Raw genomic sequence first — 12,324 nt, forward strand, 5'->3', positions numbered from 1 at the left:
CTTGTAATTTTCTTAACAGAGCAGAAATGAAAGAAGCAAGAGTCCTCCTCCATTTCCTAAGGCATTTAGCCAGCCAGGGAGCAATACGGAGCCATCATCCTCAAGACAGTCTTCTCTTGGTACCCTATCCATATATCCATTGTAGCTTCATTAAGGAGAAAACAAATTACACGTTGGTGATTACCAACAAATCAGTTTCTCCTCTACATACTTTTTCACTAAAATATACATGTGAAGGCAGAAAATCCCACGGCCATGAATCCTACTCTGTGGGAAATGGAGATGTATTGACATAAATTTCTGAGACCTGGTGACAAATAGCTAACTCCCCCCTACAAAATAAGAAAAAAGGAGAAAAAAAACCCAAAAGGAATACCTAACAATGCACTTCCATGTGGATCCATCCTGGTCATCCTGTTCTTCTATGTACATCCTGACGTTATGCTCTTGATCCAGCTGATACCAATACATCAGACCATCCTTGTCTCGACCAATGGGCTGAAGACGCATGGCATCGGCATCCTCCTCGTTAATTATATTCTTAAACTTTAGATTGTCATCAAACTGACATTCACAGAGATACTGAGAGAGAGAGAAAGTAGGAAGACTGTTAAAATATCAAAATATAAACAGAAATAAGAACATCAGCTCTTTTCCTTTCAGTGTATTTTGGAACTTCTTTTTAGGCCCCTCTCTATTGGATCTAGCTATGGTTATCAGGTTTTTTTCCAGACTGCTGTTTTTAAACGAGACACAAGTTTTTGCCCTTTTTTTCCCCTGACCAGCTTAGAAAGATTATTTTTATTTGTTTATTTATTACATAGTACAAATTATCTCATTCTACAATAAAACACATCCATAACTTGGAACCAACCCTGACAAGTTTTCTCAGGACTTGAAAAGATGAAGTCCCATCTTTGCCTTCAAAATTCAGCAAGCTAATAAACATTTTAAAAAGTGTACTGGCACAAATAGTTACTGACAAAACAGTAAATACAAAACAATTTTCAAATAAAGTTTTATACAAAGCATGAAAAATATGCAAACAAGTGTTACGTTCAGTTTGGGCCCATCCCACAACAATGAGAACCATGTCTGGTACAAGATCAGCTCCATGTTTAGTATATCTACTGATGGTTCAGTCAAGCTAACTTGCAAGACGTTTAAGTGAGTGAAAAAGCCAAATCTCCAAGATATTTAAGTGAGTGAGGCAAAAGTCATTTAGAAACTTAGCTGATGAATGTGTACCTTCAGAATCCCCAGTTTGCACTCAACGCTCATTTCTAGGTATCCTTTTTTTTCCATCTCCCAAGCCCAAGTGCTGTTGAATTCTTGGCATATCTGTCACGAACAAAATAATTAAGATTGCTAGGGTTAGTGGATGAAAGCAACTTTAAAAACTTTTATATTAATAGCGCCTTACTGCAGCAACAATTATATGTGATCTCTTCACGACTAAAGGTCTGAAAGCCTGACACAACAATAAAACTTAGAACTGGAGTAGTTTGGCAAGCACTGGCAAATCTCCACGGAAAAGCGGATCATCAAGGCCCTGATCACCACCAACTTCTCTAAACCTCTTTAAATTAGGCACCACAACTCTGAACTGCAAAGGTATGCCTGTATTTGCTGTGCAAAATCTCCCATTTTTCTATTTCTGACTTGTCTATTTAGAATAAAATTTCTCTCGAGTAGACATGATTTCTTGCTAGGTGGCCTTACAGCACTTGGCACAGAGCTGCCAAAGCTCTCTTGGGGCCCCCCAAGTCCCACAACTGTACTGCAGATAAATGCAGTTGGTATTCACTCCACACTGGGGAATTATTATTCTTTAGGAAATCTCTTGGGCTTCAAGCTGCTTGATAAATATTTAAAAATATCGTTAAGTGTAGCCAATTTATATTTATTTAAAGCAAATAAATTCATTGTCACCAATATGGGGGGGAAAAAAATCCGAACACACAAAAAAAGTGGCAGTAGAGGATAAATAAGACTGAATCAGCAGGAGCTCCAATAGTAATAGTGGAAAAGGAAAAGGAATTCCCTATTCTCCTAAACAACTTAAGATATGCTTAAGACAACTCTCACGAACAGAGAAGAGCTGCTTATCAACTGACACACGGTGCGATCTCCAGTCGGTGAGGCTGTTCGAGCAGAAATACCCACTGGAAGGAGGCGAAAGCTGATCACAGCTATACACCTCCAGCTGGGATTATTCTGAAGTGCCACTGTTGAATCCCGACTGTCCCAATTAGCACCCGAGGTACTGCTGCCCTTCCCTTTGCAAGGAAGCAAAGCCCTGTTGAATGAACTCAATTAAACCAGCATAGTCTCCCAATCGCCAAATTATTATTGAAAACAAGATAGTCACTAAGTTATTTAGAAACCTGTAAATCGCATCTGAAAGTGGTTTTCTCTGGAAACAGCGGCAAAAATAACCCTAAATTTCACCCACCAGTACAGATCAGCTGATTCATGTTGTAAAACTCCACATGGGCTGCAACCAAGAGGGGGGCCACTACCCCTCCTCGGTCTCCATGGCTGTGCTACCTACCATCTGCTATCCCTAGTACTGACACCAGGTCTTAAATGACCGAGTGTGCAATTAGATCAGCTCAGCCACAGCATAAATCACACTGACTTTAAACCATGACCTACAGAGCACGGTAAAGAGTGCTCTCTGGTCACAACAAATCCTGCAGGAGAGCAGTTTTTCCTTCTCTGAGGTCAAGGAACATTACACAGGTACTTCTCTGATAGAAATCCAAAGCTCACAGCAAGAGACAATCGCTGCTCGCTCACAAAATGAGATCACTCTGCTTTCTCTCTCATTTTCAACCGTGTAACGTAAAGAACGCTGGGAAACTGTATATCAAAACCCTTGCTAAAGGCATGTGCCAGTTGTTATTCACTACTTACTCATTAAGTATGAAAGCAATAATGAGAAGTTTCATGTGCTGCGGAAGTGTCTGATTGTCACAGCAAAAGCTCACAGACATCAGAGCTGATGAAGCATCTGTTCAAACTGAAATGACTACATTTTGACAATTAAAACCCAGATGATTGCGCTTTCTCCTGACAAGTACTGTCACAACCCTGAACTACAGATCTCATTGATTGAGGCTGCACTGAAATGTTAAGGCTCTGCCTTCACAGAGGGGACATTTCACACCAATCAAAAATCCAGCGCTTGTGGGAGCAGCTGGCTTATGCATGCTAAAGAGCGGTCAGCATCTTCCCACCCTGCAAAAGAGACGCCAAAACATCTCTCTCATGTTTCCAAAGCAGGTACAATGGTACCTGACACTTGCTTATTACCATGTTCCAAATGTTCATTTTAAACAACAAAAACAGGAAGGTAAAAGTCATAGCAGGGAAGTCTGCTTGGGTGGGACTATAGCGACCTGAATTCTAACCACTGGAAAAAACAGTATGTTTAGAATGTGCCAATTTTGGGGTTGGTTCCGGACAGACCAGTCCAGAGAAAACCTACCTGTATAAAAATGTAAAATATCTTTGACAACAGTCAAGTAAAGCATTTTGCCAGGAGACAGTGCAATCTGAATTAACTCATCTATGCGTTTCTCAAAAGACAGTGAAGCTGGACAGTTCCTCTTAGCTGTTAAAGCATTTAGGTCAAGCTATTTCTTCACTTCGGTCATATGTAACTACATACGTTCCTTGCACAGAGGAGGAAAGTCAGATTCCTAGAGCCCTATAGCCATTTACTTCCAAAAACAAGACTAGTGTACATGTTGGTGAGCCACCCAAGCTGGCTCACCATCAGAAGAGGGAAGGGAAAGAACTCTCAACTGTCACATTCACTACCTATCTCAAAATATATTCAATCTGACAAAATACCAGCCACAGCTTAGAGACAATTTTTTATGAACCTCTCTATAAGCATGGCAGACCAATAAAGCATCTCTTATAAACAGCTGGTATATAAACAAAACTTATCAATAATATTTACATGCATAAATATTAAGGGCATGTAAGTTTGAACGTCCTGCACTTAAAAGTTTCCGCCTAAATAAGAAAATGGTCACATCTAGAATGTATCAAACCTTGTTTTATCAAAGCAACACACTGGTAGTTTCTAACAAAGGAAAAACAGGTCAACGCTGTCTCTTAAGAGTATGTCAGCAGTATGTCGAACAATACTGCAGGCAGAATGCTCTCAGTGTTTCCACACCTTTTCAGTTTTTCCTGGCTTTTGTGGCATTTCCCAATACTCTTCATTGTTTTTCTAAATTCATTACACCCCTTTGAAATGGGGACAATATTAGCATACCTCTCTACTAATTAGTTATATTCAAATTACTTTGTTCTTCAAGGTTCCTTTGAACTACTGGCTAGAATAAGCTTCAAGTTAGCTCTGGAGACTGTTAAATGAAGTAGAATTTATTACCACTTACTTGGTCTTAACAGGGATGTATGGGAGGGCCTCCTTATCACTTTCCCATCCTTTCAATGCCTACCGAAGGAAAATTTTCCAAACTACTCCCTCATAAACTTGTTCTATCTCTCTGCTTTCTGCTTACTACACATGTAGGAAGTGGCTCCAGTGAGGTACGTAAGCCCAGTAGTCAGAGCTGGGTTTTCTCAGCTTCCTGCAATGGCTTTTTGGTAGATTAAGGAATTTAACACAGTTCAGTAACCGCAGTCCTTGGCAATACACAAAGTACACAACAGTTACATAAATTATTACATTATTCTTTTAAAACATCACCATAAAAACTTTACAGCTGGTTAGGAGGTTAAATTTAATCTAAGGTCCTTCTGCAGGTTATTTTCTGACATATTCCCAGTCCTAAAAACATCATCTTGAGACTACACAAACCTCAGGGCAAATCCCCATCTCTATAAAGGTTACAGATCATACTTATTAAGGGGGAAAACCGCAACTGGATTTGGCAAGTGCCATTACCTGTATCGTTGCTATTACCTATATATATATATATATACACACACACACACACGTGTGCTGTATTTCCAAGACAGATGTGATTATGGCTGTACAGACAATACCAAGACTACATTTTTGTGGATTAAAATACACATTGAACAGATCCAGAGGGGAAACGGTAACGTATTAATTTTGGATATCTGCATATTTTTATTTTCTGAAGCAGTGCAAACTCTTAAACTGAAACCCATTTGCATACGAAGTGCCAACAATGGCATAGGCACAATTAAAATACCAATATGGAGTTATGTAAAATGGGATGTTATATTTTTACTGATGCATAACTACAGTTTCATCTTAGCCACGCCATTCTGAGCATGCAGATACAAATCACTGCAATACTTTCATATATTATTAACACATGCTACAACAACTCCGTATGGTTAGTCCCTATATGAGTACCAACCACACTGCAGTAATTAAATCATACCCAGACAACCGATATACAAATGAATTGTTACTGTGTAAATCTCTCTGCTCAATTTAGCCTGTTTGCAGGCTAGTAAATCTCCTCATTTATTTAGGGTCTTAATGCTCAAAGAAAGTATTTTACTACCAAGTATGAAGGTGTAAACTTTTATGTGCAGAAGACATCATCTATTTTCAGAGTTTGGTTTGGGTTTTGGTTTGCTTTTGGGGTTTTTTGGGGTGGTGATTTGTTTTTTTTACACAAGTCTAGGCAGATTGCAAGTTAAGCTGGAATCTTATGCAGATTGCAAGTTAAGCTGGAATCTTATGCAGATTGCAAGTTAAGCTGGAATCTTATGCAGATTGCAAGTTAAGCTGGAATCTTATGCAGATTGCAAGTTAAGCTGGAATCTTATGCAGATTGCAAGTTAAGCTGGAATCTTATGCAGATTGCAAGTTAAGCTGGAATCTTATGCAGATTGCAAGTTAAGCTGGAATCTTATGCAGATTGCAAGTTAAGCTGGAATCTTATGCAGATTGCAAGTTAAGCTGGAATCTTATGCAGATTGCAAGTTAAGCTGGAATCTTATGCAACTAAACTCTGGGAACGCACACTGATGTTGGCCACAGCACAGCCCAAGGCTCACTATAATTCATACCAGGGATTGCTGACACAACGGCTCGTTACAACCATATTCCAGCACTGCAGAATAATACAACATGCATATTGTACCTTGATCAAGTATTTTTCCCATCTGTCTGCTGTGACAGACTTCCCAATCTTTCTCATCAGTTTCAAGTGAAGCTCCACCAATTCTTTTGGAACTGCAGTGTTGAGAGAAAGGAAAAAAAAAAAAGTTATGAAGTCTGGTGCAAATATACTTCAATACTAAACACTGATAACACTGAAACACTTCGACAAATTGAGAAGTTGTAATAAAACATAGTAACTTAATGTCTGTTGAACAGCAGCCCCACAATTGAGAGATAGAGGAAGGTTCATTTAACCACATGGGTCTTTTTGTTTAAATCTGTGTTTATAATAATCATTGCCCTTCCTTAAACTCAAGTAAACAGACCTTGGTGATACATATTTAAAAATTTTGGCAGCATTAAAACAACTGGACAGGAACTTGGCCAGTCAAAGACCTACAAAAATACTACTGCAAGCAGCACACCTGCAGCTGCCTCCAGAAACCCCAAAGTCATCTTCTGTACCACGCCTGGAATATCGCTGAATCCAAACTATTTTTGGCTGGGTGAATGGTACGGGAGAAATGTTCCAGAAACTTTGTCCTCACAGATGTAGCTTCCCTCTATACTTACTCTCTTTTGTACTGGACCTGAATACACAGGGCTTGAGGGTCAGAGGCCAGTACTTCTGCCGAGTACAGCTGCACCACTGTCATCATGGAATCAGTCTTCTTTTCAAAACTGAATTTTACTTACCTCTTTAGCCTACGCTCTTCAGACAACTTCAATATCTTGGCTTAGCTCACAGCTGTGATTTATAAATCAATCTGGCACCACCAAGTGGCAGATTTGCAGAACATCAATTTTATAAGCTAGCGAGTAGTATAACTTCTTAAAACATCCGATAATTATTAATGCAACTCTACAGGCCCAGTGATGTGAGCTTTCTCATTTGTAATTTGTGGAGGAAAAAAATAAAGAACTTTTCAAGTATTTTTACTTTTCTTCTCTTTGTGTACGATTTTGTTCTCTGAAAGTATTTTCATTACTCTACACGCACACACTTTAAAAGTTCTAAGCACAATTTTTTTATTTATGCAAAATAATTTATGATTATGGTTTTTCTGCTGGTCCAGTAGCATTACTTGACACAAGATACGCAGCTGGGGCACCAAACAAGCTTGTTCTCAACTCGACATGAGCTGGATGCTATTTCTTTTACTGATCTATACAACCTTTGAGTATCTGTGTGAATCTTTTCAGTATTTAACTCACCTAACTGCTGTTTGTCTTTCAGTCAAATGCCTCTACTTTCAGGTGAGCATATTGATTTGGGAAAATACCAGTTTGATGAAAATGCTTGTGTCATTTCAGAAGTAAATCATCGCTGCTGGTTTGCAGCAGGAAATTTAATAAACAGATTCCCTTCAATAAATACAAAATGTACCAGCCTGGGTACTCCAAAAGAGACCTCCTTTCAAAGTAGGTAATTCATAAGCAACTCTAAACCAGCTCCGATCTTTTCTCTTTTATACCATTTATATTATTTCCATTACCATTACATATTGAAGAAACCTAGCATATCTCTCCTCCTCGGTTTTCCAGAAAATGGATGCATTTCATAGTTTTGAACTACCACGTATTTTAAAAGGAACAAGATCAAAGGTCTTAACCCTGATAGATGCTGAGCACTTGGCACCAACAAAATTAAGCACAAAGCACTTTATACACATGAGCAATTCTATCAAAGTCAACTCATACAATTAAACCTCAGCTGGTGTTTGTGTGACATGGAACCGAGCCAAAGTATTCAAAAATCTTGCTGGATCAAAGCTTTTGTTCTGCATCTTTTTTTTTGTTTGTTTGTTTTTAAATCAGATTTCTTTTTAATGGGTACATACTGATTGAATCCCAGTTTAAAGAAGCATGGGTGATTTGTTTCGAATAATCAAATCCCCAGTCACCATAAAGACCTGTTCTAGAGTGTTAAGTCTTAGAAAAATGTTAAAAATTAAAAAAACTGGCAAGTAATTTTGCACAACCTTGGTCAGCACTTACGTTAGCGCCTACAGAAACCTCACGCCTTTTCCGATTCCAGCATTTCAGCTCTTGCACTTCTAGGATCTTAATGACGTATCGATGTGGTTATTCTCACACACTTCACAGAACGTTTCAAATCCATTCTCTATTTATTACCCCTTCAAGATGTTTACCATGTATGATAACAATAGGAATGACCAGATCTTTAGGCTGGCTTTTTGCCAGGTCCCTAGTAAGTGCTTGGAGGAATCGCACACTATCCTCCTTGTTCTAAAGAATGAGGTGGGAGTTTTGGAGAAGAAAACTGATGTCTACTTTGCAGGCAGAAACTACAGAGTGTGAGAAGTGCAGCCTGACCAGCCAGGATGCCTCAACTACAGCAGGAGCAGAAGCCTATAGGACTGAGAAACAAACTCTGCACTGAAACCAAAGTAGCTGTAAATAATACATGGATCACATGCAGCAGCGTACACCTGACTTGCCCAGAAACATCAGCTCAGGGAGGGGTGGTAGGGAGGCTAGAGTGTGGTGGAAAACCTCTTCTTTCCCAGAACACTTGTCTGGCAAGAAGTGCACTAGTAAACAAGACTATAGTCGTCTCAGAAATGCATTGAACCTGTGTAACTTTGACTCACTTTTGTTCAGAACACAGACCGAATTCCTGACAAGCTTTTGTTGAAGTGGGACATCAATAAGGTTCATTTTTACAACACTCTTCTACTCCTACTTGTAACATTCCACAGATAATGAACATGAGATGTAATTACTTTTGGGTTGTATTGTTTGGGTTTTTTAAAAATAACAACAGTAGACTCATCTTCTTTGTAAAATATCCCCTCCATTCAAATGGGGTCTGCATCATGCATTTCAGGTATAATAACCTATTAATGTTTTGCATTTTTAAAAAATTCACCTAAGGGAATGATGAACAATACGCACTATCTTTCTTGCACGACAGCCATTCTATGTAAGGTTTTGGCCAAAGAAGTGCGATGAACTTACAAAAACACCCCTAAATCTGCATGATATTCTCATATGAAACTTTGATCTCTCTGGAAGTAATACAGTAGCTCTCCAAAACCTTCATAGAACACATTCAAGTGGTGGAGAAAATGCCAGGGCTAATAAAAATTGTACAGCGCTATTTTAAAAGAAAAACTGTTTCTGAAAATCAAGTATAATTAAACTGTGGTGCCATCTGCTAGATATTCAAAAATATAGACCTTTCATAGGAAGAAGCCATGAGTCAGAAAGAATGAGTCACTGTACATACAATTATAAGGCTTCTGGTGGAGCTTAGCCAATTTATTAAGACCTGCACTTTCCTGGAGGGCAGGCTCTTGTCAGGGCCTCATACAATATTCCCTTGAACACCATTCTATCTACTGCAGCATTTCAGGGAACATCCCATACATCAGTCACACATTTCTAACAAATTCAGGAATGACAGAAAATTGAAACAGAAGAAAGTACGAACATGTGGAAATGCCATCATCCCGTTCGAAAAGCTGTAACTTCCAAACACCTGCACAGCCGCTGATTAAAGACCAAGTTGTGGGTACCCATTAACACCTTCCTATATAATGATAACTCATTTCACCTCTGCCTGTTCTCCCTGCCAAAACAAATATGCTCACAGCTGAACACTCAGCTAAACAAAACAGAAATAAAGGAGGAAAACAGAAAATGCAGGTAACAGATCAAGCCCTGGGTCTGGAGGGAGTGCAGGGGGAACTTGTTGTTTGGAAAATGATTACAAATAAAAAAGCCTGAGTATCAGAACAGATCTGGAGCCCTGGACACAGAGGGGAAGATCAGAAGTGCAATGTACAGCAGAGTCCTTGGCACTGATGTGGATTGCCAAGCCTGTGCCTCCTCTACTCCTCCAGAGATAAGGGACCTGAAGCCCTGGGACTTAGAGGGAAGGGAACGAGGACTAACAAGGCTGCTGGTAGCTTTTGTACTTCTTGAACACAAACAGGTCTTCCCAGTTACACTAGTAAAACCTTTTTCCACCCTAGCTTGTTTTGGCAAGTGGAAGAAAAAAAGTGACTCATTAGACATACAGGGCAAAAATTTCCGTTAACAGTTTGCTCTTTTTTTATCTCTCTGCCTTGACCAAAATTACCTCTGCACACTATGACTGCACTGTCAAATAAAGCCACGCTAAGCATGTGGACAGCAGAGATCACCAGGACCATTAATGATCACCCACCTTCCCTTTTCTACTAAAGGAAGCTAGCTCACAACAATCTGTACAAAATTCATGTGTATCAGCTCCCAGCTCCCTGTGCAAAGCAGAGTTTAATGGCAAGCAAATACAAGATAGCTTCCACTATGTTCAGCTCCCCGCGCTGTCAATGCTGGAGGGAGCTGCGCTAGAGGCACATGCAAAAGCAAGAGCATCCACTTGGACACTGGTGAAGAGTTACTAGGTGGTCCATTTACTGCTGAGCCCACCACACACTAACTTAATTCCCGTTGCAGACAAGCCCTTACACATATACTTGCTTAAAACCAGTTGGCTATAGCCCTTACAAAAGACGCAGGAGTACCTAACAGGCAAGTGATCACATTTCTAACACCTTTAATATTCTCCTTCATTTTTGTGTGCAAGTCTGAAGTCCTGTGAGCAGTCTGAGGTAGCAAACCTCCTTGTCTTCTAGGTTAGTTTCAATGAAAGAGAAGTTCCTCATCTGTTTCATTAAATTCATTCATCCATTCATCACTAGCAAAACACTTGGGAAAAGAAAGGGAATAGTATCTCCTTCAGCACCAGCACTGGTTTATGATAACATAAATATTCTTCTCCAGGAACTATCTAACTTGCTTCTTACCTCAACTCTTAGTGCAAGGAAAATTGTAGAACCTTGTAGTTGGGATGTATTACAAGAAGTTTATAGACCATAGTGAACAACAATGGCCTTGGTGCGAACTTGGCATGATAAATAAATAAAACTACAAACCTCTAGTATGAACGAGGTAAGAAGTTACAGTGGATCTCTGACAAATAACTGTGATAATAAGGAGCCCCATATTCATGCAGCAAGCTTGGCATAAAAAACCCAAAACATCTGAAGCATTTGAAGCATTTATAGTGTATCCCGACATGAAAAAGCAGTAGTTCCTGTTTCAAAGAACAATCTGAAGATCTTATTTTCTAGCTGAGCCACTTAGTATTATCATTCTACTAAACTGTGTGCCCATAAAAAAACAACAAAAAACCCAAAAGAGACACAGGAAGGGGAGGGGGTGGGAAACGTAACTGCTCTGCCTCCGGAGTGAAAGAAAAGAGCAATCAAACATGCTGTAATTAAAACGAAGATCAAAACAGAAAGAACAAGTCACCAAGTAGCAGTTTTATATCCTGTTCCTAGAAAGATTTTGGCAGGCATTAAAAACAAACAAACCTCGCTCACATTTAAATGACATTGTTATCCTAGGAAAATACTTTGCAATCTGGATGCTCAGCAGCCAGATCATTTTCATACAAATATCTGAGCACCTTTATCTCTCCGATCTGCACAAATACCTATTAGAAGACCCTCCGCTTGCCTGGACTATTCAGAGCACATGCCACTCAAAACTTTTTCAGCAAATTGGAAGATTTCTGTCTTGCTCATAAAGCCCCTCCAATCCATCCCCATGCAGGGACCCCAGCACACCACCTCTTTCACTGCCGCTTGCGAAGGAATTGTGCCCGACGTGGGCAGTGCTTTCAACTGGAACCAAAAAGCCTTTTCCACCCCGCAGTTCCTGTAGAAGTTGTGTCACCAACCTAACAGACCTTGCTATCAGTTGCAAACTGACTTCGCTGCATTAGTCCTCACCGCAACTGGGATGTGACTTTAAAATTCAGCTCTGATTTTAGCTACGAGATTATTATCAAATATTTAGAATTTATCACCTATTTGTCAAAACTGTTATTGAGCACCCTTTCCTGCTATTCTTTTTTTTATTCTACCCTCTTCCATGGCCCACAAATCAATCTGATTACACTCTCCAATGCCTACACAACCACCAGTCACCTTCTCACTATACCTAAAACTGTAATTTAAAAAAAAAATCATACGCGTTGTCATCAGCATAATTCTTGAAGATGGAGTTAAAAACAAAATCCCTACACAGTTTTTCAGCAGCCCTTTAGCAGTTAGAAGATGGTTTAATCTTTCACAAGTCCCCTCTGCTTCATTCTCTGGCTATTAAGTTCCTAG

At 39.5% G+C, this 12,324-nt stretch overlaps 1 protein-coding gene across 2 annotated transcripts in view; it reads right to left on the bottom strand.

Moving 5' to 3' along the window:
• Nucleotides 1–12,324, bottom strand: part of RSF1 (remodeling and spacing factor 1) — a 60,946-nt gene that overhangs the window by 31,170 nt on the left and 17,452 nt on the right. For both annotated transcript variants that reach the window (XM_055703315.1, XM_055703314.1), the window contains exons 2-4: nucleotides 6,111–6,202; nucleotides 1,249–1,341; nucleotides 377–582 (exon numbers count right to left, since the gene is read on the bottom strand). In XM_055703315.1, coding sequence (XP_055559290.1) covers nucleotides 377–582; nucleotides 1,249–1,341; nucleotides 6,111–6,202 — 391 coding nt within the window. The remainder of the gene's footprint in view (nucleotides 1–376; nucleotides 583–1,248; nucleotides 1,342–6,110; nucleotides 6,203–12,324) is intronic.

The sequence above is a fragment of the Falco cherrug genome, chromosome 2 (genome assembly GCF_023634085.1).
Source record: "Falco cherrug isolate bFalChe1 chromosome 2, bFalChe1.pri, whole genome shotgun sequence".
NCBI classification, from domain to species: Eukaryota; Metazoa; Chordata; class Aves; order Falconiformes; family Falconidae; genus Falco; species Falco cherrug.